The 27459-nt window shown below is 33.9% G+C and overlaps 1 protein-coding gene across 6 annotated transcripts; it reads right to left on the bottom strand.

Moving 5' to 3' along the window:
- Nucleotides 1–464: 464 nt before the first annotated feature.
- Nucleotides 465–27459, bottom strand: LOC109095502 (sensor for unfolded proteins in the ER ire1-like). 6 transcript variants are annotated; one of them, XM_042719654.1, is made up of 10 exons: nucleotides 27267–27452; nucleotides 26668–26729; nucleotides 26158–26409; nucleotides 25249–25878; nucleotides 24174–24337; nucleotides 23771–23991; nucleotides 1756–1914; nucleotides 1490–1625; nucleotides 1212–1300; nucleotides 465–831 (listed from the first exon to the last, which is right to left on the bottom strand). In XM_042719654.1, the coding sequence occupies exons 2-10, from the start codon at nucleotides 26678–26680 to the stop codon at nucleotides 732–734; spliced, it is 1764 nt and encodes a 587-aa protein (XP_042575588.1). In that variant the 5' UTR covers nucleotides 26681–26729; nucleotides 27267–27452; the 3' UTR covers nucleotides 465–731. The 6 variants fall into 6 exon arrangements, with proteins under 6 accessions (XP_042575588.1, XP_042575589.1, XP_042575591.1 ...); XM_042719655.1 differs by lacking the exon at nucleotides 27267–27452 and adding an exon at nucleotides 27049–27183; XM_042719656.1 differs by lacking the exons at nucleotides 465–831; nucleotides 1212–1300; nucleotides 1490–1625; nucleotides 1756–1914 and adding exons at nucleotides 20975–21112; nucleotides 22345–22421; nucleotides 22591–22729; nucleotides 23025–23177 and having other exon boundaries at nucleotides 27267–27459.

The raw sequence follows: 27459 nt of genomic DNA, 5'->3' as shown, positions 1-27459 counted from the left end.
GCTTTTTTTAACATTTAGGTGTCTCAAAATGAGTACACTTAGATGTTCCTAAGATTATCGTATTAAGGAATATTTTAAAATATTCCTTAATACTATACACAAGCTCAATTTTATTGTGTTCCATTATCACATTATGGTTTAGATGCAATATTTCTATATTAGTTATTCTATTTTTTTAATTTCCAGTCCAAATAAAAATCATATTAATAAAAAAAACTCTTTAAATGGTTGATTCAAACCAAAATACAGCTGCATGTTTCTTTGATAGTTTTATCTTTCCTTGAAATTTTCCAGTCGTCCCTCCAGCACTGAGAGTTAGTGCCCACATGGAGTTCAGTGAAGATCTATACTCTTACAAAAGAACTGAGCGACAAACTATTCTAGAACTGCATGCAAAACTGTGAAAGAGAATAATACAACACAAAAACACTGAATTTTAGAAATGAAACTCTCGGAATACATACTGTTTAAGTAATTATATTTATTATATAATTACAAAAAAGCAGAAAAGACACTGGGTTCTGAGACTGGTTTTAGGCCGGTGTAAACTCCAAAATCCCCTGGTGGTGCAGTGAGTCTCTAAAGGAGAATGAGAGTGGTGACACTTGATGGGTCACACATGTGCCGCTTCACCCCTCCATGGACAAGCTAGAACCCAACGATTCTAGTCCCCATGATAGAGGCTCTCTCATCTCCACTCACAACAGGTGCTGATGTTCTCCTCGCTCAACTTAAGACCAGATACAGTCCCAGCCCATGTCTGTAGCCAATCTGTGTAAGCTGATGTAAAAATCTGGAAAACGGTCGAACATCTGTTCATCGAATGTCCAGCTGGAAACAAAACACAGACGTATTAATGTGAGAACAGTGCAGAATAAAATGTAATTCACTGGGCCATTTGTCTGGGCTGAGTGTATCTATAATTTATTGACTAGAACAAGGTCAAATTAACACTCTGACCACTAGATTAACATGGAACTTGAGATACATTAATGTGAGAGAAAGTTATGCAAGGAATCTCTTGTAATGCACTACATTAAAATCAAAACTCAACTTTTTCTTTAATCTTTAAACATTTAATCCCTTAGCATTCTTGTAAAATTTGCCTAAACACACAGTGTACCATCTTGACATTAGTAATAATTCATTATCTAAAGACAGAAATAAGTGAGCTCTGGATCAAATTTTAGTTGTATTTTTGTATGTCTTACACATGAGACAGTTTGTTGCGGTAAGTACGCAGCAGGCCAATTAAGTCCTCCGGACAAGTTTTGTCTATGTCTGACCAGTCATCTGAAAGCTGCAAACACAACACAAGGGTGTTACACCAAGAAATGCTCAGTTAGTAAACAATTACAAAATTGTTGTAATAATCAGGAAAGTCATTAATTTCTGATGTGAACTTGGCACACTGGACTAAATATTTTAAAAACTACAGTTAATATATTCTGTTTTTGTGAGTCCTATGTTGTTGGATATTTCTCCCCACCTCTGATTTCCATTTAATAAATGTTTTGTCTTTCGAGTAGCTCTCTGCATAGTCACAAAGCTTTAAAAACTTTTCAGGAAAGTTTTCGTTCTTGACTTGCTCATTGTCTCCAAGTATCCCAAGAACTTTAGTTTTCCTAAAGAAAAGAGCACATCAAGCAAAAACACACACAGACTTGTACAGAGCTGTTTATGTCCGAGTATGAAGGTGAGGACAGTGAAGTAATGGAGAGAAATAGAATCAAAGTCAAATAATAAAATAAATACCTTTTTTGTCCTTTCTTGTCCTTTCTATCGAAGGCCCTTTCGACGGCTTCTGTTCCTTTTAGGCCTTCTTCAGCTTTCCAATTTTTGCTAACTTTTGAAATATCAGTGTAGCACTGGACTTCAGGTCGATCGCCCACTTTCCTCAGAGCTTCCTCTTTTCTGAATGAAAAAGAAAGCAAAGAGAGTAAGTTTAGCAGCAGAACAAGCATCCATTTTCCATAAATTAATATGAAGCACAACATTAATCATTCATGTATTTTTTCTTCCAGTTTAAGACATGAGCACAAATTGTATAAATGCAGGGGGTTAGTTAGGGAACATCTGATTGAAGGATAAAAGTATACATAATATAATATTTTAAGAAAAAGTACTAAATTAACCATATTCATGAATTTTCCTTTAACTGCACAGAACAGCATACAGTTTTTAGACATAAAACACCTTTTATAACTTACCTTTTTTTATCCCAGAAATAAGGGTGTTTTAGGACCTTATCAATGGCTGGTTGTTTGTTGATCATCCAGTCTATGAGATCCTGGGCTTCAATATCTAGCTCATCATTCTGCGTGTCACAATGATGTTTCCCACCAGAGAGGATGTAGTACACCATCATCCCAGCAGCCTGCAAGAAATGGAGCAGACTGTGAAGAACAGGCTGATGTACATTAACAATCATGCATTTGGCAGATGCATTTAAATAAAGTGACTTCAATTCAATTCTAGGTAAACATTTTATCACTTGTGAAGATGCTTTATTCTGCATAAAGTCGTGCTAAATGCTTGTTGTGTTGAGATCACATGACAAGCTGAATATATATTTGTAGACTCCATGTAGAATATATAATATTTTTCTTTGGCTAAACATTTTTAGTTTCATTATGATAATCTGCTGTATATTTCACAAACCTTGATGTCAGAGCTCTTTGTAGAATCATTCTCTTGGATACCTGCTCTCTCTGTATTGGCAGTTGTTTCTTCCTCCTTCAGTTTGTTGTTTCTTCCAAAGCCAATTAGTCTAACATTTTCTTCAGAATCTGTTGAGAATAGCATTTTAATTTTACATATAATATGATATAGACAGTATAATATTATGACATACTGAGAAAGTAATGAAATATTTTATGAAAATAAAGAAAATACATTTCATACCTATGATGATATTTCTAGGGTTTATATCACCATGTATCACTTCGGCCTGGTGAAGATCTCGAAGGCCAAGAAGCATCCCCTCCACTATTTTTTTTTTTTGTTCTATTGCTGCCTGATTTTCATGATTTTTAATAAATTCATCTAGATAGAAATCCCAAAGATTTACTGCAATATAAATATGATTTATGTCCTCTTCTAAGGTCACATATTTAATTATGTTTTTGCTCTCCAGCTTAGCATTTTTTAAACTATTAAATTCATTTATGAAATATGACCAATTTTTGGGGTTTTTATCTCCACACTGAACTGCTACCAAAGTACCATCTTGTGTGAACCCAATATATGTTTTTATTGCACCTGAAGTGCTAATGATAAAATTGTTATTTATAAATAAGTACAAGTTTCCGATTTTATTTTTAGTCCTAAAATCTTTATTTTTTAAATTATTTAAGAGGGCATATGCCCTTTCTTTTATATGGCTATTTTTCATCATTTTTATGTTTTTTTCAGCATTTTGCAGAAAAATAAAATCCATAAAACATTTCTCATTAATTTTTTGTTGGCCATCATTTTTTTGTTGGCCATCATTTTTTGTTAATAGTAGTATTTTTTGTTGGTAGGAATTTTTTTCATCATTGGTTATTTTTAAAATATTATTAATTAAGTCTCTGAAGAGCTCCTTTTCCATTTCTTTTATATGGATATTTTTATCCAGTTTTATATTTTCTTCAGCATGTAGCAGAAGAATTAAATCGATATAACTTTCCTCTCTGCACCAAATGTAATTCCCTGTGTCCAATATATCTATTTGCATAATTAGTCTTCTCTTCAAGAACAATGTAATCTGTGAAAAAAAAAAAAATCTTGTCAGACAGGTTGGTTTTGGGCACCTGTCATCTGGTCAGGCTGGTTTTGGAAAACCTGTTTAAACTGACTAAAATATCATTCTTTTGTTTCAGCACGAATATGGCTAAAATGAATGCAGCTTAATTAAATAACATCCTAATAAATCTAATGAAGTACATTAAAATTACACAAAATAATATAATTAAATATGTCCGTGGTTTTGAGCTATCAGCATTCAAACAGGCCAACATCACTGGGCCAATCTACAGAGCCCTGTTTATATGACATGGAGACAGAAATACATTTATTTCAGTCACAAATTAAGAATTAGGTCCCTCATTTTAGTTAAATTGTGCCAAGAATTTGCTCCCATGACTTAATTGTTTCCTAGTTTTAGTAAATCATTGCCACATTGTACCTATTTGCTTACTCATTTTGATTTAAATTAAAATTAAGTACAACATCACCATGATTTACTAAAATGAGGGAACAAATTAATAAGTCATGGGAATTCTTAATTTGTGTCCATGATATATATTCCCACTTATGGCATGTTTGGGGCTCCATACCAATCGTCTCACATACTACAGTCTAACATACAATCTTATACATCATAAGCATCCAAAACAATTGACTCCAAAAAAATGAGATATCATATTAAATAAAGAAATATATATAGGAACCAGGAACTTACCAAAATCTCTGCGAATATGGAAGGGTGTGGGCAGTCAGTCAGTGAGTAAGTCAGTCAGTCAGTGAGTGATCACGGAAGTGTAAGCAGGGTTGACAGGTCTCAGAAAAATTCCTGACTTAAAAGCCGCCCAAAAGGAATGAAAACTAGCCCATTTTTCCCCTCATCCAATCACAGTTAACAGCTGTGGGGATTCCCATAAATGGCCTTAAAATAAACTTTATGGTTAGGTTTATTAACAGTTTTTATTTTCATTTTGGTGCAACACTGGTATAAAAATTTGGCTCTACACATACACTGTATGTATATCCAAGTGTGAATAAAAATTAAAGTATACTTCAGACTTGAACCCTGTGTGATTTCCACAGGACACACTCATTGACTGCTCTCACAATCCATATAAAAATAATGCACATTTATGAAAACAGACGATATCTTTACAGCCCTGATTTGATTAAATCTTGATTATCATGTGTTTTGAGTAGTGGTTGGACAGTGAAATCACAAAACAAAATTCATCCAAATGTGTTTTTGTTACCACACCCACTGACTTGCAATTTAAGTTTAGTAAAACACAAACTTATTTACCTTTTCTTGTAATTAAAGTAAACTTTAGCTTAAATCTGCAAATCTACTCTATGAACTGCAAAAGCTGTAGGAATAAAAAAAAGGAGTAGGAACAAAGTTATTCGTTTTTCTGAAATGCTGAAACATATTTCTCAAAACCATCACATCAAATTCAAATCTTATTACTAGTTTTACAGAACCCATGACTCTCCCCTGAGAGTTTGTTCCCCGGACCAACAAACAACCGATTCTTATTCATTTCACACACTACAGATGATTCATTAGACTAATCAAAAATGAGTGCACAGTGTCCAGGGCATGTAGTTACAACCATTTTTTATTGTATGTAGTAAACATTTTGCAATCACACACACACACACACAAAGAACAGAAAGATGATTCTCCCTCAGGATCATGTATTAGAGCTGAGTCCAGCCAGAGGACTTCATCTAGTCACAGGCAATTTTGTCTCTGCCTGAATATGTTTAAGGTTTTGCAGAAAGAGTGATTTATTTGACAAATTGGTTTAGGCTATTCAGATCAACAAAAATGATTGCTCCATTTCAAATGATGAGAAGTCTGATGTCGACTGTTAAAAATGTAAATGCTTTTGGTATGTTGTGGTGTAACGTCCTCTCAGCATCTTCAATACTTCCAGCTCAAGTCTTTAGCCACTCTGTGTAAACTGATGAAAAAGTCCGGGAAGAGGTCAAAAATCTTCTTCTTATTAAACCCATTTTTGACCTTTCTGTTAGAAACAAAAGAGGCAGAGTGAATTAACTGAAAAACAGAAGCATTACAGTCAGATAAACTCACCAACACTTGACAACCTCCATATACATAATAATGAAACTGAACTGAAATGAGTACACGGGTCAAATAACAGGAATAGAGATGTTACAGATCTGGATGAGGATTTTTGTCTCACTCACTCGTGCACCAGTTTGTTGCGCAAAACACGCAGCAGACCAATAATGTCCTCCGGAAGCTTTTTGTTTATGTCTGTCCATATTTTTGAAAGCTGCAAATAAAAAATACAATGTTTATGGCATTTGGCTAGCACAGATCTTTTAGTGTGCTACATTGTTAGCAGTCCCAACACACCACTGAATGAACCAATATAATGTAGAGAGCAAAAAAAAAGAAAAGCTCTTGTTTTGTGTTTATGTGAGACTTTACAGTTTCTCACCTTTGATTGCCAATTAGAAAAGCTTTTTCCCTTTGTGACCTCCTCCGCAGTGTTGAAGAGCTTCCAAAGGTTCATTAAATCCTCACCAACTATAGTAAGGATGTCATTTTTCCTGAAGGACAACAAATGAGCAGAGAAAGCCTGGTATGATCCACATTTCATGTAAACTATGTTATGTAAAATAAAATTAATCTATTAATATATGCTCTGCTGCTCAAAGATTTGGAATAACTGAGATTTTTTTATGTTTTTGAAAGATGTCTCTCCTGCTCACCAAGGCTGCATTTATTTAATATAAAATACAAAACAGTAATGCTGTGAAATATTATTGCAATGTAAAATAATTGTTTTCTATTGTAATGTATGTTAAAATGTAATTTATTCCTGAGATCAAAGCTGAATTCTTCAGAAATTATTCTAATATGATTATTTGCTGCTCAAGAAACATTTATAATTATTACTAATGTTGAAAACAGTTGTGCTGCCTCATATTTCTCTGGAAAATGTGGTACATTTTTGATGAATATTAAGTTAAAAAAATAATACAAATACAAAACTTCTGTAACATTATAAATGTCTTTACTGTCACTTTGGTCAATTTAATGCATCTTTGCTGAATAAAATTATTGCCTTTTTTAAATCTTACTCCAGACTTTTGAATGGTGTATCATGGTTATCATAAAAAAAAAATATTAGGCAACTGTTTTCAACAATGACAATAAATGTTTTTTAAGCAAAAAAATAAATAAATTGCCATATTAGCATGATTTCTGAAGGATCACGTGACACTGAAGAGTGGAGTAATGATGCTGATTGAACCGCAGGAATAAATGATATTTTAAAATGTATAAAAATAGAGAAATGTTATATTAAATTCTAAAAATATTTCACAACATTTGTTTTACCATATCTGATCAAATGAATGCAGCCTTCATGAGCAAAAGTGACTTCTTTCAATAACTTAGAACTTACTTCTTTTCGTTCTCGATTTTCAGTTCGCTGAAGGCCTCATTGATGGTCAGTGTTGCTGCTGGGTCTGTTCCCTCTGAGTGCCCTTTCTCTACGTAGAGTTTGTGAAGTTTTGCTAAAGTCTCATAGTTCTGGATTTCAGGCCTATCGCCCAGCTTCCTAAGGACTGCCTCTTTTCTGAAGGACAGAAAAACATGCAGGCGTTGAGCAGGTTAGTTCAGCAACAGAACAAGGGTGAACGTTCAGAAAGTGCACATTTAACACAACATACACTACACGCATGTTTCTATGAAGTACGCTGCGGCGATAGTTCACTAAAAAATACAATTATGTCATCATTTACTCACCTTACTTAACATATTATTCCAAACCATTATGACTTTCTTTCTTTCAATATAGAAGACAGAAATATTGAATATTCTGGCCACACATTTTAATACATTGAAACTAAATTAGGTTTCAAAATGACAAAATAGCATCATAAAAGTGGTTCTTATGACTGAACGGTATGAGGATGAGTAAATAATGACAGAATTGTAATATTTGGGTGAACTATTCCTTTACAATTCTCAGATTCACAGCTCAAGATAGAAGCCAACCTAAAGAGTCCAAAATCTAGAAACAAGATCCTGGCAGTGACTCAGAGGAGAGTCAAGAGTAATTCTGTCAGAGTATCAGGCAAGAACAGCATCTGAACAAATGGAAATAAACAGAAGAAACTAGTTCAAACAAGCAAGATGAAAAGAAATTGTGGGTAAAGAAATGCAGTGGAAAACCATGCATAAGATGGATCTCACAGAAGCAAGTGGTGAACATCATAATCAAGAACTGTAAAATATTCTTTCAGAAACATGAAACAAATACATACTAGATTAACTAACCTTCACTTCACAGTGATAAAAACAATAAAAACATCTATTAAATATGGTTTATTATTCACCTCTCATCATCCCAGACATAAGGGTGTCGTAGGACCTCATCAATGGTCAGTCTCTCTGCCGGGTCTTTGTTGATCATCCATTCAATGAGATCCTTTGCTACTATATCTTGTAAATCTTCAAGAGAGTGCTGCCCTTTCTTGATGTTCTCCTCACGATCCTTTGTGTCCCCAAAAGGATGTTTCCCACCAGAGAGGATGTAGTACACCATCATCCCAGCAGCCTGCAAGAAATGGAGCAGACTGTGAAGAACAGGCTGATCTACATTAACAATCATGCATTTGGCAGATGCATTTAAATAAAGTGACTTCAATTCAATCAAGGTAAACATTTTATCACTTGTGAAGATGCTTTATTCTGCATAAAGTCGTGCTCAATGCTTGTTGTGTTGAGATCACATGACAAGCTGAACATATATTTGTAGACTCCTTGTAGAATATATAATATTTTTCAATACTTTTTTTTTTTTGGCTAAACATTTTTAGTTTCATTATGATAATCTGCTGTATATTTCACAAACCTTGATGTCAGAGCTCTTTGTAGAATCATTCTCTTGGATACCTGCTCTCTCTGTATTGGCAGTTGTTTCTTCCTCCTTCAGTTTGATGTTTCTTCCAAAGCCACTTAGTCTAACATTTTCTTCAGAATCTGTTGAGAATAGCGTTTTAATTTTACATATAATATGATATAGACAGTATAATATTATGACATTCTGAGATATGCTGTAAAAAGTTAAAATGAAATGAAAGAAAATAAGTTTCATACCTATGATGATATTTCTAGGGTTTATATCGCCATGTATCACTCCGGCCTGGTGAAGATCTCGAAGGCCAAGAAGCATCCCCTTCACTATTTCTTTTAAATATTGTTTTAGTTGGTTGTCATTTTTTTGTTGGTCTATTTCTGGCTGATAAAGGTTTTTTATGAATTCATCTAGATAGTAATCCCAAAGATTTACTGCTATATAAATATGATTTCTATCTTCTTCTGAGGACACATATTTAATTATGTTCTTGCTCTCCAGCTTAGCATTATTTAAACTATTAAATTCATGTATGAAGTATGACACATGGTCTTTATCTCCACACTGAACTGCTACCAAAGTACCATCTTGTGTGAACCCAATGTATGTTTTTATTGCACGTGAAGTGCTAATGATAAAATTCTCATTTTTAAATAAGTAAAAGTTTCCGATTTTATTTTTAGTCCTAAAATCTTTATTTTTTAAATTATTTAAGAGGGCATATGCCTTTTCTTTTATATTGCTATTTTTCATCATTTTTATGTTTTTTTCAGCATTTTGCAGATAAATAAAATCCATAAAACATTCCTCATTAATTTTTTGTTGGCCATCATTTTTTTGTTGGCCATCATTTTTTGTTAATAGTAGTATTTTTTGTTGGTAGGATTTTTTTTCATTAGTAGTAATTTTCTTATTGGCCATTATTTTGTTATTGGTAGTATTTTTTTTATTAGTAGTAATTTTCTTATTGGCCATTATTTTGTTATTGGTAGTAATTTTTTTATTAGTAGTAATTTTCTTATTGGCCATTACTTTGTTATTGGTAATTTTTTTATAATTTTTAATTAAGTCTCTGATTTTATTTTTAGTTCTAAAATATATTTTTAGATGATTTAAGAGCTCCTTTTCCATTTCTTTTATATGGATATTTTTATTCATTTTTATATTTTCTTCAGCATGTAGCAGAAGTAAATTGATATAACTTTCCTTTCTGCACCAAATGTAATTCCCTATGTCCCATATATCTTTTTGCATTTTAGTCTTTTCTTTAGGAACAATGTAATCTGTGAAAAAAAAAAAAAAAAATCTTGTCAGACAGGTTGGTTTTGGGCACCTGTCATCTGGTCAGGCTGGTTTTGGAAAACCTGTTTAAACCGACTCAAATATCATTCTTTTGTTTCAGCACGAATATGGCTAAAATGAATGCAGCTTAATTAAATAATATCCTAATAAATCTAATGAAGTACATTAAAATTACACAAAATAATATAATTAAATATGTCCGTGGTTTTGAGCTATCAGCATTCAAACAGGCCAACATCACTGGGCCACTCTACAGAGCCCTGTTTATATGACATGGAGACAGAAATACATTTCAGTCACAAATTAAGAATTAGGTCCCTCATTTTAGTTAAATTGTGGCCAAGAATTTGCTCCCATGACTTAATTGTTTCCTCGTTTTAGTAAATCATTGCCACATTGTACTAATTTGCTTACTCATTTTGATTTAAATGAAAATAAAGTACAACATCACCATGATTTACTAAAATGAGGGAACAAATTAATAAGTCATGGGAATTCTTAATTTGTGTCCATGATATATATTCCCACTTATGGCATGTGTGGGGCTCCATACCAATCTTCTCACGTACTACAGTCTAACTCCATACAATCTTATACATCATAAGCATCCAAAACAATTGACTCCAAAAAAATGAGATATCATATTAAATAAAGAAATATATATAGGAACCAGGAACTTACCAAAAATCTCTGCGAATATGGAAGGGTGTGGGCAGTCAGTCAGTGAGTAAGTCAGTCAGTCAGTGAGTGATCACGGAAGTGTAAGCAGGGTTGACAGGTCTCAGAAAAATTCCTGACTTAAAAGCCGCCCAAAAGGAATGAAAACTAGCCCATTTTTTCCCCTCATCCAATCACAGTTAACAGCTGTGGGGATTCCCATAAATGGCCTTAAAATAAACTTTATGGTTATGTTTATTAACAGTTTTTATTTTCATTTTGGTGCAACACTGGTATAAAAATTTGGCTCTACACATACACTGTATGTATATCAAAGCGTGAATAAAAATTAAAGTATACTTCAGACTTGAACCCTGTGTGATTTCCACAGGACACACTCATTGACTGCTCTCACAATCCATATAAAAATAATGCACATTTATGAAAAACAGACGATATCTTTACAGCCCTGATTTGATTAAATCTTGATTATCATGTGTTTTGAGTAGTGGTTGGACAGTGAAATCACAAAACAAAATTCATCCAAATGTGTTTTTGTTACCACACCCACTGACTTGCAATTTTAGTTTAGTAAAACACAACCTTATTTACCTTTTCTTGTAATTAAAGTAAACTTTAGCTTAAATCTGCAAATCTACTATATGAACTGCAAAAGCTGTAGGAATAAAAAAAGGAGAAAGAATGAAGTTATTAGTTTTTCAGAAATGCTGAAACATATTTCTCAAAACCATCACATCAAATTCAAATCTTATTACTAGTTTTACAGAACCCATGACTCTCCCCTGAGAGTTTGTTCCCCGGACCAACAAACAATCGATTCTTATTCATTTCACACACTACAGATGATTCATTAGACTAATCAAAAATGAGTGCACAGTGTCCAGGGCATGTAGTTACAACAATTTTTTATTGTATGTAGTAAACATTTTGCAATCACACACACACACACACACACACACACACACACACAAAGAACAGAAAGATGATTCTCCCTCAGGATCATGTATTAGAGCTGAGTCCAGCCAGAGGACTTCATCTAGTCACAGGCAATTTTGTCTCTGCTTGAATATGTTTAAGGTTTTGCAGAAAGAGTGATTTATTTGACAAATTGGTTTAGGCTATTCAGAATTTGTCTTAGTAACTGTGAAAAACTATAAGTAATAATTCTGAGCATAGTGCTTAAATGTCAACAAAAATGATTGCTCCATTTCAAATGATGAGAAGTCTGATGTCGACTGTTAAAAATGTAAATGCTTTTGGTATGTTGTGGTGTAACGTCCTCTCAGCATCTTCAATACTTCCAGCTCAAGTCTTTAGCCACTCTGTGTAAACTGATGAAAAAGTCCGGGAAGAGGTCAAAAATCTTCTTCTTTTTAAACCCATCATTGACATTTCTGTTAGAAACAAAAGAGGCAGAGTGAATTAACTGAAAAACAGAAGCATTACAGTCAGATAAACTCACCAACACTTGACAACCTCCATATACATAATAATGGAACTGAACTGAAATGAGTACACGGGTCAAATAACAGGAATAGAGATGTTACAGATCTGGATGAGGATTTTTGTCTCTTTTGTCTTTGCGCAAAACACGCAGCAGACCAATAATGTCCTCCGGAAGCTTTTTGTTTATGTCTGTCCATATTTTTGAAAGCTGCAAATAAAAAATACAATGTTTATGGCATTTGGCTAGCACAGGATCTTTTAGTGTGCTACATTGTTAGCAGTCCCAACACACCACTGAATGAACCAATATAATGTAGAGAGCAAAAAAAAAAGAAAAGCTCTTGTTTTGTGTTTATGTGAGACTTTACAGTTTCTCACCTCTGATTGCCAATTAGAAAAGCTTTTTCCCTTTGTGACCTCCTCCGCAGTGTTGAAAAGCTTCCAAAGGGTCATTAAATCCTCACCAACTATAGTAAGGATGTCATTTTTCCTGAAGGACAACAAATGAGCAGAGAAAGCCTGGTACATGATCCACATTTCATTTAAACTATGTTATGTAAAATAAAATTAATCTATTAATATATGCTCTGCTGCTCAAAGATTTGGAATAACTGAGATTTTTTTATGTTTTTGAAAGATGTCTCTCCTGCTCACCAAGGCTGCATTTATTTAATATAAAATACAAAACAGTAATGCTGTGAAATATTATTGCAATGTAAAATAATTGTTTTCTATTGTAATGTATGTTAAAATGTAATTTATTCCTGTGATCAAAGCTGAATTTTCAGCATCATTACTCCAGTCTTCAATGTCACATAATCCATTTACATTTACATTTACATTTAATCATTTAGCAGACGCTTTTATCCAAAGCGACTTACAAATAATCCTTCAGAAATTATTCTAATATGATTATTTGCTGCTCAAGAAACATTTATAATTATTACTAATGTTGAAAACAGTTGTGCTGCCTCATATTTCTCTGGAAAATGTGGTACATTTTTGATGAATATAAAAGTAAAAAAAAAAAAATACAAATACAAAACTTCTGTAACATTATAAATGTCTTTACTGTCACTTTTGATCAATTTAATGCATCTTTGCTGAATAAAAGTATCGCCTTTTTTAAATCTTACTCCAGACTTTTGAATGGTGTATCATGGTTATCATAATAAAATATTTGTTAGGTGTTTTTTTTAATGAATATAAATGTTTTTTAAGCAAAAAAAAAATAAAAAATTGCCATATTAGCATGATTTCTGAAGGATCACGTGACACTGAAGAGTGGAGTAATGATACTGATTGAACCGCAGGAATTAATGATATTTTAAAATGTATAAAAATAGAGAAATGTTATATTAAATTCTAAAAATATTTCACAATATTTGTTTTACCATATCTGATCAAATGAATGCAGCCTTCATGAGCAAAAGTGACTTCTTTCAATAACTTAGAACTTACTTCTTTTCGTTCTCGATTTTCAGTTCACTGAAGGCCTCATTGATGGTCAGTGTTGCTGCTGGGTCTGTTCCCTCTGAGTGCCCTTTCTCTACGTAGAGTTTGTGAAGTTTTGCTAAAGTCTCATAGTTCTGGATTTCAGGCCTATCTCCCAGCTTCCTAAGGACTGCCTCTTTTCTGAAGGACAGAAAAACATGCAGGCGTTGAGCAGGTCAGTTCAGCAACAGAACAAGGGTGTACGTTCAGAAAGTGCACATTTAACACAACATACACTACACGCATGTTTCTATGAAGTACGCTGCGGTGATAGTTCACTGAATATTTAAATATTTCTACACTACCATTAAAAAGGTTGGGGTCAGTAATTTATTTTTAAAGAAATAAGTACTTTTATTTAGCAGGGAGGAATTAAATTGATCAAAATTGCAGCAACAGTAAAGACATTTATAATGCTTCAAAAAAAATATTTCAAATAAATGTTGTTCTTTTGAACTTTCTAGCCATCAAAGAAAATCGAGAAAAAATGTATCATGGTTTTCACAAAAATATTAAGCAGCACAACTGTTTTCAACATTAATCATAATAACAATAATAATGTTTGTTGAGCAGCAAATCATCATATTAGAATGATTTCTGAAGGATCATGTGACACTGAAGACTGGAGTAATGATGCTGAAAATTCATCTTTGCTATTATAATAAAAATTACATTTTAAATGTTTAAAAATAGAAAACGGCCATTTAATTTTTAAAATTATCATTTTTTTTTATCAAATAAATGCAGCTTTGAACATAAGAGACTTCTTTAAAAAATGCAAAAAATCTTGTTATTTTTTTAAACATTAATACATATTAAAATCATTGTTATTGATTTAAGGTTTTCAGATAATAGCAACTTAAAATATTAGAGCTCAAATTCATATTTCCTATAGCTAGCTATCTTTGCAGCTAAAGCATGTTATTTGACAGACCTGGATGTCTGAGCTCATCTTGTAAACTGTTTCTTCTTGATTCAGGATCTCTGTAGCTTCCCAGCCTTGTGTACCAGCTCTAGCAGTATGCACTGTGCTTCTGCCCTCCTCCAGTTTACTACTTAAGTCAAAGTCAGCCAGCCTTGCATTTTTTCCTGAATCTGTTGAGTATGTTACAGAGTTTTTAAGTCACCTGTATTCTTGAATAAATACAAAGTCTAACATTACTTTGATAAATCCCTTGTGAAACTACATAAGCAGTAAAATATATTTGTAATACCTATCAAAACATTTCCAGGCTTTATATCGCGATGTATCACTTCAGCACGGTGAAGAACTTGAAGTTTTTCATTGTAGTCCTCTAGATCATATTCACAAAGCTGTAGTGCAAGATAATAAAAGTCTTCATCCTCTGCTAAGTCCACGTACCTGACAATGTTCTTACTCTCAAGATTTAAATCTCGTAGATGCTTAAGTTCATTTTCAAAGTATTTGCTTTCCTGTTGGTCCTTAATTATTCGTTTAATGGCCACCTCAGTGCCATCTTCCTTCAGGCCAAGATATACTGTGCCACGTCCTTCAGAGCCAATAATGTATTTATTTCTTCTAGAAAAGTAAAGGTCCCCGACTTTCTTTCTGGAGGAATCTTTCCGGAGCTCCTCTATTTTACTTCAGTACTTTATTGAGGATGGGTTCCACCTGACGATATCATTCTCAGGTCTGTCTGTCTGTGAGGATGGCCCTGCAAAATCCATTTTAGATTTGAAATAAATTGTTTTCTTCATTTTTTCCACTAATACCCTACCTACAAGTTCTTGAATGACATCAGGCTTAACTTCTTGCAGTACTTTGTAAAAAGCAGATTTTACTGCAGGTCCTCCAGATTTGACAGCATCTAGAAGCTCTCTCGTTTGAGTCTTTTTAGAAGCCTTTGTGATCTTCGAATACACTTCCCAGGAAAGCTTTCTGTTTTCATACATCTTATCAGTGATGGGCATCACAGATGTTACTCTCTGAATGAGAGCCTCATAGTGTGTGTCCACAAACTCAGCATCTGAGTAAATATCAAATATTGATCAGTTAAAAAGGCGGCTATCAACCATTTCTCACCTTCAGTACGCGGTACAAAAACAACAAAAATCAACTAGTAAGCCTTCAAGTGAATTAAATCTGTGCCAATATAATTTCAAATGTGGTGCATTGAAGTTGAAGTGAATATAAAACTTACGCTGATGTTCCATTGTTTTTCTTCAGTGTAAAATTGCTAATAAGACAAAAAAGTAATGCAAAAATATTATCATGCTGCTTTATATTAAGTATTGTATATTCTTAATCATTTAAATCAAAAACAAATACAAAGTCATAGTCAAAGTCAAAACATATTTTAACTGAGAGGTTGAACTAATGAAATACAACAAGGGCACTTTACATGTTAGTAGAAGTTGGAGCGAGTTGTCACACACTATAATTTCTGTCAGACAAAATAATTATGTGTGTGTATGTACACACACACACACAGGGAAGAAAATAAATGAATAACACACACACACACACACACACACATATATATATATATATATATATATATATATATATATATATATATATATTTTTTTTTTTTTTTTTTTTTTTTTTTTTTTCTCATAATTGTTTTGCTTCCTACAATAGGCTGTTTAATATTAGGTTTCATTTTGACAACTTACCCCGAGTAGTGTGACAACATGCCCCCATCATGTTGTCACCAAAGTCATTGTACATTCAGTAAACAGTATTTTTATTTATTTATTTAAGAATTTCGACTATAGTTTGAGATATAAACACGTCGACTTTACTTATTTGGAATCGAAAGGAATTACTTTGTAAAACTGATCAAGACTGCGGTTTTTGAGTCAAAAGATTGTTTTATTAGGGGTGGCCAGATGAGGCCACAGTAAATCTTGGGGTGGCACATCAATAAATAAATAAATAAATAAAGGGTTTGCAATATTGACCAAAAAACTGATATCTCTGTGATTTCTGGGATTTTATCGATAACGAAAATTAGACAATATTTTGCTTTGTGTGTTATTGTGCTGATATCTTATTTCTAAGTGTGCTGACAGCTGAGGCTTTTTTTTTTTTTTAACCTTTACGCCATTTTTTCTCTAAAAGTGTGCACCATCTTTTAAGTCAGACACTTGCATTTGGGCTGTTACCAAGCAAATGCAATCAGTATCAACAAAATTCATCTTTGCAATGCAGAGAAAACAGAAACTGCATCTGAAGTGCCATTTAGATGTTTTTACACACTGTTTAATGGAGCTCTGAGGGACATGGAATACTTTAATCTGGAGTTACAAATTAATAAATAATGTTTTGATATTTTAAACATAACACATTGAAAACTGATGTTTGAAATTGTTTAAACAAATGAAATGGTACCTTAAATTAATGTGAAATTAAAACAGCCAGGAGGTGGCAGCGAGTCACTGTTAATAAGTGAGTCATTGCGATTGAACCGAATCATTTAAACAGTTGATTCATTCAGGAACTAAACACTATCATGTTGCTCAGAGACGCAAAAACAGTGGCTGTGTTTGGAATGATTTTTTGTTTTTAGAAATAGAGCGCAAAAAGTAAATATGTTGTCTAAAACGTAAAACTCTTGATATTAACTTCTTGTTTATTGAACTGTTGTATAAAATCAATGTCACATTTGCAATTATGCAGACTTCTGGAGAAAAACGTCACTCTTCGTGTGATAGTAACTATATTAAATGATATATAAATTATATAGATCTAAAATTAATAGATTTAAAATAGATTTAAATTAATAGTAGCCACTGCAAATCATCCTAGGGGTGGTCACAGGGGTGGCCAGAGTTTATACAGGGGTGGCCGTGGCCACCCCTGGCCACCCCTTGGGGGCGCCCCTGGACTGCAGTCAGTCAAGCAGGGCACAATAATCCAGCAGCTAATAAACACTCATATTTGGTGCCATAAATACAGATGTGAGTTTCACATACCTGTAGTTTAATAATCACGTATATAACGTCTATTCGCGCAGAGATAAGGACGCTAGACAGGTGAAACATGAAGCTGCGATGAGTTCGGAAGAGGAAGACAAGGCAGCCAATTAGTGACAGTACACAACAACACGAGATCTGTAGTTTCCAAGAAATCCACACCATACAGTTCACCAAACTCAGTTCTGCGTAGTTTTCTCAAATCGTCGTTTTTACAAATCTAAGAGAGACATAACTGAGGTATGTAGTGGTAAATTATAACAACATTTACGTTTTGTGCTTGAGCAGCCCACTGTTGCTATAATTACTTCCTGAATCCTGACGCGAACATTTGAGATGTCTTTCCTGATTTTTAGATTTCCTGATATAGCCTATTTGAAATATTAACATGTTTTAAATGTTAAAAAAAAAACACTCAAGAGTCAGAAATCAATATAAAGAGTTTTCAATATAAAGAGTTTTATTTTAAATTATAGTGCAAGAAAAAAAGTATTGGAAACTTAAAACAAAATAAAATAAAGGCTATAAACTGTTTTATGTTGTAAAATGGAATGAGGGTCAGAATTGATGAATAATGATAGAATTGTCATTTTTGGTTGAACTGTCCCTTTATCACATAGTGTACAGTATGTGATCTTCAGAAGACACACTCTTTGTCTATTTTACAAATCATTTCACATCATACAAATAACATTCATTTAGCATTACAGCACTGAGTCAATGAATATACAACAAGCAAACAAGTTGAAAATATCAATATTTACTTTAGTTTAAAAACATAAAAATATAGTGGATTTTAAACATGTTTAGGGGCCATAAAAACACCAATATTCAATATGAAGTGTAAAGCAACTGAGGCAGCAAGAGACTGAAAAGTGAAATATGTTAAAGATTTGCTTGCAAAAAAGTACATGATCAAAGCTATGAAAACAAAAAGAAAGACTGTGTACAGGTGTCCACATGCAATTTCTCAGCATCTTCAATATTCCCAGCCCATGTCCATAGCCAGCTTGTGTAAACTGATGAGGAAATCTGGAAACTCATCAGTCATCTTCTCTTCACAGAACTCTTTTTCCCTGTTAAAACTATATGATCTTACAATATATATTTTATATTGTAAAAATTAAAATTTAAAAGTTCTGTGCAGAAATCACCATAAAAGTCTACAGATTCTGTCTGGCCCTTGCAGTTAGCATAATAAATAGCTAATGACTAAAGATTATAAATGATAACATGAATACATGATTATAAAGGAAGAATAAATGAATATTTAAAAAAGTAAAACAAATATCAAATATAACAGCTTCTTTCTCTTTAAATGTTTAGTTCTATTTAATTGAAGTTAAACATTAATTCAATAAGAGCCTGATTAAAGATAAATAGTGTCATATATAAATTAGGAGTTATGTATTTACAAATGTTAAAGTTCACCCATAAATGAAAACTGTTATTTCCTCACCATCATGCCATTCCAAACCTGTATGAATTTCTTTCTTCAGTGGAATAAAAGAAGACAATTGAGAAAAACAAGACATTTTTGTCAATACAGTAGAAATTAAGGGTAATCAAAATTGTTTGGTAGCATTCTACAAAATATCTACTTTTGTGTTCCACAGAAGAAAGTATGTCATACAGGTTTGGAATGACTGTAACGATCAGTCCACTGAAGACGAGTGTAGGTGAACCCAAGTGCAGTTTATTAATAAGGTGCAATCCAAAATCCAAACAATAAACAAAGACTTGACTTGAACAAACGTGAACAGACTAGACTTGACTCGACGAGGCTTGAACAGACTCGGCATGAAACAGACTTGACAGAAACAGACTTGACGTGGCATGAACAGACTAGACTCACCGACAGCAGGTTGCAATATTACGTTAATACACGACAAGAGACAATGGCAAAAACATGACTACTTATAGTAAACAATGAGGGTAACATGACAGGAACAAACCAATGGGAACCAGACACATGACTAAAGCAACCAATGAGAACAAACAGAACTGATAATCACATGACCAGACAATAACCAATGAGAACATGACACATACACAAAGCAGAGATACATGAGGGCAAGGGAAGCATGACACAAACAGCATGAATCAAACTATAAAATAAAAGACATGAAAACAAGAACATGAAACAAAACCCCAAAACAGACATTACAATGACATAAAGGTGAGTAAATGAAGAAAAAATGTAATAGCAGTAAAATGTTCTGCATTGCTTGTAAGATCATGCCTCGATGCCAAATAATTAAGATCCAGCCCCGGACGCCAGATCCCGTCAGAAAATATCTGTTTTGTCTGGTAACAGAACAACTCATCAGAAAAGTAGTCTAACAGCCAAAACCTGTTAACAGGAAATCTTGTCTGGTACCAAAATACCCCAAACTCTATTAACAGTCTCTATCAGCCAAGAAGCTGACTGAAGAAAAAAACCAGTGAAGAGCAGAAGCAGGAGACGAAGTGAAGATAAAAGGAGCAGAGTTTATTGAATAGTCTTAGCTGCCTGTTTCAATGCTCAGACAAATACCAAAACTGCTTCACAACAACATCCCATAAACCTTGAGTTTCCATCAACATCCCGTCATATCTCTTATTCATGAAGACAAACAGCTCTTCAAACACATAGTCATAAGACTAAAACAACAATGGAAAATAGTATAAAAACAACTATAATATAAGTAAAGGATAATCAACGGTTTGCCATGCATTAAAGGATTTTAAATTCACGATGTGGGGGCAAAGAACCACCCGATGTGAAGCGGAGCAAATAACCATTGATTATCTCTTGCATAATGACTAATCAATTAATGAATCAATGAACTGGATATATAAATGACGGTTGCACTTTATTTTACAGTGCATGTACTTACATGTACTTATAGTGTACTTACAGTGTATTTATCTAAGAAAGTTCTGGTAATACAAGGTAACTACATGGGTTAGGGTTAGGTTTAGGGGTGGGTTCAGGGTTAGTACCTAGTTATTACATAGTTATTGTAATTACTATAATAAGTACATAGTATGTACATGAGGAACAGGACTGTAAAATAAAGTGCTACCTAAATGACTGTAATGATTATTATAAATGATTATATGATTAAACTGAATAATAAAATGATTAAATGATAAACTTTTATAAATGAATGAATACATAAGAAAGAAAGTAAAACACAACACAAATGTATGGTTGCTCTCTTGAAGCAAAACACACACAGGCTGCATTTGAGGATCCTCAGATCCTTCAAGCTCAAAATCAGTGCTTTACTGTCAAGTGAATTTCTATGTGACAAAAATGCATTATTAAGTTTTTTTATTTGCCATGAATTCAGTAGTATCTATCATTATTTATTTCTCTCCTTTAGAGGTCTCTAAAGGAGAATGAGAGTGGTGACACTTGATGGGTCACACATGTGCCGCTTCACCCCTCCATGGATGAGCTAGAACCCAACGATTCTAGTCCCCATGATAGAGGCTCTCTCATCTCCACTCACAACAGGTGCTGATGTTCTCCTCGCTCAACTTAAGACCAGATACAGTCCCAGCCCACATCTATAGCCAATCTGTGTAAGCTGATGTAGAGGTCTGGAAAACGGTTGAGCATCTGTTCATCAAATCCCCTGTTGGAAACAAAGTACACAGAAATAGTAATGTGAGAAAATTCAAGGAAAAAAATGCAATACACAATTGTCTAGGGAACTGAACATTTATTGTTTATTGTATATCTTTTGTTTTTTGTTTTTTAAACTAGAACTATTGACTATTGACTAGGGGCCGGTTGCATAAAAAAAAGGTTAAGACTAGTCTTTTAAAGTGAGTCAGCTAATTTGTTCTTTAAGACTGGTCATAATTTTTAAATTCCGTTACATAAAAATGTAGATTATTCTAAGCTGAATAAAAAAAAATGAGACTGATTATCCCTTGGTTAACTGCTAGTTGGTCAGACTAATTCTTACTCTCTTAACATTTTTAATCTTAGGCTAAATTTATGCAACTGGCCCTAGGAGAAGTTGTTTGTTCTAGTCAATACATTCTAGTAGAACTAGGGCTGCGTTTACACTTGGCATTAACATGCAATCACCGCAATCTTATCAAGCAGATCAGATCACCAGTCACACTGCGCGTTTACACTTGGCAACATCAGCTGACTTCTCTATCTAGATAACCGATCAGATCTGTCTTTCCTGTGCAACATTTAAATAAGTCTGCAGAGAGTGGCCTGGTGCAAAGTCAACCTGAAGTGGTGGGTTTTCTTTTGAAAAGCATTTTTTTTAACTGTAGGATAAGTGTAGGAGATAAGTGCATGAGTCTCACTAGTCTCCACACAGGTGTTTTGTTCTCCGTCTTTTTTTCCCCTGACAGTTCGCGAGAGAGGGGCGGGATTTTGCGTGATGTCCACCTGCGAATGCAGACACAATGGCTGGATTGTGTTTACATTACACTGAGATTGTTATAGGTGTTTTTTTCCCGGAATATCGACTACCTCTGGACCAGGACACGCTGATCTGTCTTTTCAATGTGTATGTGGACAACATCTGGATACAGGTCACATGTTAATGCCAAGTTTAAATGCAGAACTAGAACAAGTTAGACCACTAGATCAGTATGGAACTATGAAATCTTTTTCTACATTCAAATGTAAAACTCAACTCTTTTCACCTCTAACAAGAAGCTTTAAACAATTAAGTCTTTAGATAAATTTGCATTGTGTTGCGCTTTTAAGCCCAATACAATTCGTGTCAGATTGATTTCAATAATTTGTAGCTTCAAATGAAAAATTATTTTCAAAAGACAAGAATAGAGAGATAACCTGGATCAAAATGTATTTTTAATTTTTTTTTGTACATCTTACCCATGTATCAGTTTGTTGCGGTAAGTACGCAGCAGGCCAAGTATGTCCTCTGGAAAAGCATTGTTCATGTCTGAAAGCTGAAAATACAATTCGAATAGTAAACTATTACAAAATTATTGTGATCATAGGTATGTCACCAACCTCAGATGTTAACTTAGATGTTATGACACACTATTTATTATTTTGATATTTGATAAACAATTCAGGAAGGAAATGTGAGTCATGTTGTTGGATATTTCTACCCACCTTTGATTTCCATTTACTAAATGATTTGCCTTGTGTCAGTTTCTCTGCAGAGTTGCAAACCTTAGAAAGATCTTCTAACTTTTGGTTCTGTACTTCCTGTGATTCTGTCTCTCCTAGCATCTTAAGGATTGCAGTTCTCCTAAAGAAAATAGCAGACAAAGAGCACATCAAGCCAAACAACACAATATATACTTGTACAACACTGGCAAAAAATAACCAACAGCGCCATTATTATTATTATTTTTTTTCAGAAGAGCTGTTTTTTAAGGAGTATGAATTTTAGAAAAGTGCCTAAAGTACTGAGGATAAATAGTATCAAATTCAGATGATGGTAAAATAACAAAGGTTTATGTAATGCAGCATTGAATGTATAACAGGAGTCAAAATTACTAAAGCCTTTTTTCTCTACACATCAAACACCTTTTATAATTTACCTGTGCTTGTCCTTTGTATTAATGAAGGTCTTTTCTACGGCTTTTCTTGCTGTTAGGGCTTCTTCAGCTTTCTTAGTTTCACAAACTTTTAAAATATCAATATAGTGCTGGACTTCAGGTTGATCGCCCAGTTCCTTAAGCACTTCCTTTTTTCTGAATGAACCAGAAGGTAAACAGCAAGTAAGTTTAGCAGCAGAACAAGCATATATTTTCCATAAATACACATTAACATTCATCATACATGTATTTTTCTTTTAGATTAGGACACAAGCACAAATTGTTTAATTGAAAGGGTAGTTAGGGAACATCTGATTAAAGGATAAAGGTATACATAATCTTTAAATAAAAAAGTACTACATTAACAAACCAAAGTTATGAACTTTCATTTAACTGCACAGAACAACAAATGATTATTACAGCAATTTATTCTTACTAACAGGCAGCAAAGGAGGACCAGAAACCGTGCAGACTGGCAGCTCAAGATAAATGGCAAGATAAAGCCCAAAGTTTAGAAACAAGGTCCTGGCAGTGGCTAAGTACAAGTGGAGAGTCAAAGAGCAGAGAATCAGGTTAAAACAGCATCTGAAATACTGGGAAAAAAAAACACATTGAAGAAGCAAAAAATAAATATGTAAAAGGATGCAGTGGAAGATTAGGCAGAAAATATTATGGATAATAGTGAAGAAACACCTTACAGTTTCATTCAGTGATTTCTTCCTAAGGATAAAACGTTAATTATAATTTACCGTTTATCATCCCAGAAATAAGGGTGATTTAGGACCCTGTCGATGGTCGGTCTCTTATCTGGTTCTTTGTTGATCATCCATTCTATGAGATCCTTTGCTGCAATATCTTTAATATCTTCAAGAGAATATTTCCCTTCTGAAATGTTCACTACACAGTGGATGCCATCACCAAACGGATGTTTCCCGTCAGAGAGGATGTAGTAGGTTAACATCCCTGCTACCTGATGCAAAAACAAAGTTATCTAACAGGGAAAACTGCACAATACTAACCACTGGACTTGATTAGAGTAGGAAAAGTGTAAGTAATCACAAACAGTCTGAACTAAACTGATAATAAATACTCTTTTATTTAGATGATCTCATTGTAATCATGGCTGCAGTTCGTTCATGGTATTTCACAAACCTGGATGTCTGAGCTCGCTTTGTATCCACCTTTTTCTGTCTGATTTACAATCTCCGTTGCCTCCCAGCCTTGTGTACCAGCTCTGTCAGTATACATTGTGGTTTCCCCCTCCTCCAGTTTGCGACTTAAGCCGAAGTCAGCCAGCCTTGCCCTTTCTTCTTTATCTATTAGGAATAAGTTAGACTTTTGAATATACTGAATTAAAATTCTGTTGTCATTTTAAAGTGGATGGGGACCAGCTGCTGTTAAATTGGTTTGGGACAACATGATGGTGAGTAAATGATGACAGAAGCTAAATTTTTAGTCGAACGATTGCTTTAAAGGATAAGTTCAATCAAAAATTTAAATTGGCTGAAAATGTACTCACTCTCAGGCCATCCAAGATGTAGATGAGTTTATTTATTCATCAGAACAGATTTGGAGAAATGTAGCAATACATCACTTGCTCAGCAATGGATCCTCTGCAGTGAATGGGTGCCGTCAGAATGAGAGTCCAAACAGCTGATAAAAACATCACAATAATCTACATGATTTAATTCAGTCAATTAATGTCTTGTGACGTGAAAAGCTCCATGTTGTTTCAACTTTAAATCATCACTTCTGGCTAAAATATGAGTTTATAATCCATAAAAACTCTTTCCCCAGTGAAAATTCCATCTTCTGTTGTCCTCTCGCATTAAAACATATTTGTTTGGAACTGTTTTTGCTTGTACATTGTGCTTGATTTGTGCATATTTCTCTCCTGATTCAGAAGAGACTACTTTTTCACTGGAGAAAGCAATATTATTGACAGAGCACTCAATGGTAAAGGAAGCAACAGTTTGAAGTTAAAACATCTTAATGATGGATTTGATTTTTACAGACATGCAGCTTTCACTTCTCAAGACATAAACTGATGGACTGGAGTGGTGTGGATTACTTGTGGATTATCAGCTGTTTGGACTCTCATTCTGACGGCACCCATTCACTGCAGAGGATCCATTGGTGATGCTAGATTTCTCCAAATCAACAGTAAAGATTATTGTTCTAAAAAAAAAAATAAGAAGCATGATAAAAAATAAATTTATATTAATACCTATCAAAACATTTCTAGGCTTTATATCACGATGTACCACTCCAGCACGGTGAAGAACTTGAAGGCCAAGAAGCATCTCCTCCACTATTCTCCTCAAACTGGTCTCTTTTCTGTCCTTTTGCTCTGGCTGACGAAGATATTCCATGTAGTCCACTAGATCATATTCACAAAGATGGTTTGCAAGATAGTAAAAATCTTTATCCGCTGCACAGGTCACATACCTGACGATATATGGGCTTTCAAGCTCTTGCAATAGCTTCAGTTCATTTTCAAAGTCTTTGATGTTCTTTGGGTTCTTGGTTATTATTTTAATGGCCACCTCAATGCCATCTTCACTCACGCCAATATATACTTGTGTGCCACTTCCTCCAGAGCCAATCATGTACTTCTCAACTTTATAAAACCAGAGGTTCCCTACTTTTTGTTTGCCAGTCTCTCTTCGCAGCTCCTCTATTTTTGTCTTATGTCTTGTACGAGATCTGTCTCTGTTCCACCAGGTGACTTGTCGGCCCTCAGTCCTCTGTTGGACAGCTTCCATCTGTACTGTTGTAGTATTTTGAGGATGAGATTCAGTTTCCAGTACTTCTGATGAGGTCTGTGCAGATGCCCCTTCCATTCCCTGTTCAATTTCTACAAAATTATAGAAAGTATAAGAAAATATGTGAAGGTTATGCATGTTCCAAATATTTCTCGTGCTTTCACCAATGTTTCAAGTTAAATGCTCGATATCTTAGTACTTTTTGACAATGAAATTATTATTATGTAACTACACAAATTAATCAAAGAATTTAGTACAAGCAGAAAAAAGATAAACTACAAACAAAAGTATGAACATCTGGTCAGATCTAGATTCTGTGCCAGTTGGGTTTTGCCGTGTATGTGTTGTATGCATCCAACTCTCTCTCTCACCTTCTGGTTTAAGATCTTCAAACAGGAAGGGGTCATTATCTTTGAGCGAATTATAAAAAGCAGATTTGGCTTTGTTGGTGTTCAGAGCACCAAGTAACACTCTCATTTTATCCATATTTGTAGAGGCTACAAAAATATTAGAGTATGTTTCCTCGTGAATTAGTTTAACAGCTCTCAGTGCATCAGCAATGGCCATCACAACAGTAACCCTTTGTATGAGATTGCTTCTGTTACGGTCCACAAACTCAGCATCTGAAAAATAAATAACAGTTAAACCAGAATGTTTGCCATATGCAATGTGAATAATATACTGCAGAGTAGAATATATTATAAATAAGTTTAAAAGGGCAGTTCGCCCAAAAATTAAAATTCTGTCATCAGTTAGAAATCAACTATTAAGACATTTCCTACTCATCATAGTGAACTAATACAGAATGGTGTAGCTACAGTTTAAAACTATTTGGTTTAGTCAGGTTAAACTTGGGTTTGGGGTGTCAGTTTAAAACTTACGCTGCTTCTCCATTGTTTTTGTTCAGTGTCGTTAAAAACCGCAAATCTTATAGACAGAAAATCTAATCAAAAAGATAAAAGCAATAAAGACATGATTAGAATATCCAGCAAGTCTATATGCAATAAATGTACATTACATATGTCAATATTCATATGGTCTACACCTCATGAGTCAAGGCCATTAGCCGAAATTATTAACAAATGACAATAATAATTATTAGTAACAATATTTCTAATAATGTTGGCAGTTTTCCGTTTTGATGTCTTTTTTAACTCTTTAAATAAATCCTATATACTGACAACTTTCTTTGATATTTAACAAAATTAACAAAGAGATAGACCTATACAAGCATAACAAGTACTGAAACCGTGCATTCAAACCTTCTGCCTAAAATCAGTCAAAATTCAGACATGATCATGCGTTTGTCCTCTTGTTATTTTATTACGAGGGTGGGGTAAAATGAGGTTAAAATATATATTTTAACAAAAGGGAAAGTTACAAACACCATGGTAGTTTAGGTCTATCAGGAAATAAAAATTGCTAACGATACACCCTTAGGGCGTGTTAAGACATTTTAAGCAACCGGACGTGACTTTACCTTGAACTTTTCTTAAATGGATCTTTTGATTCGTTCGAACCGATTCTCGCAGCGTTTGTAAAATCACAAGAGTGAGCTTTGACCGAACCGATTCGTCCTAATCAGTCTCCTCGATTGCTGTGATGCAATTTCATAACTATTTCTTTCCCGTCTTTAATATTTTTGAATAGTTACACGTAGGATACAGAACAGG

The sequence above is a fragment of the Cyprinus carpio genome, chromosome B3 (assembly GCF_018340385.1).
Source record: "Cyprinus carpio isolate SPL01 chromosome B3, ASM1834038v1, whole genome shotgun sequence".
Taxonomy (NCBI): Eukaryota; Metazoa; Chordata; class Actinopteri; order Cypriniformes; family Cyprinidae; genus Cyprinus; species Cyprinus carpio.
Note: the sequence above shows the minus strand (reverse complement) of the source record. Positions and strands in the feature narration are given on the sequence as shown.

Coding starts and splice junctions, on each gene's coding strand:
- LOC109095502 (XM_042719653.1), bottom strand. CDS start 9,881: ATGCAAAAAGATATATGGGACATAGGGAATTACATTTGGTGCAGAAAG. Junction 8,753..8,869: donor CCCTAGAAATATCATCATAG/GTATGAAACTTA, acceptor TATTCTCAACAG/ATTCTGAAGAAAATGTTAGA. Junction 7,344..8,106: donor TATGTCTGGGATGATGAGAG/GTGAATAATAAA, acceptor TCTGTCCTTCAG/AAAAGAGGCAGTCCTTAGGA.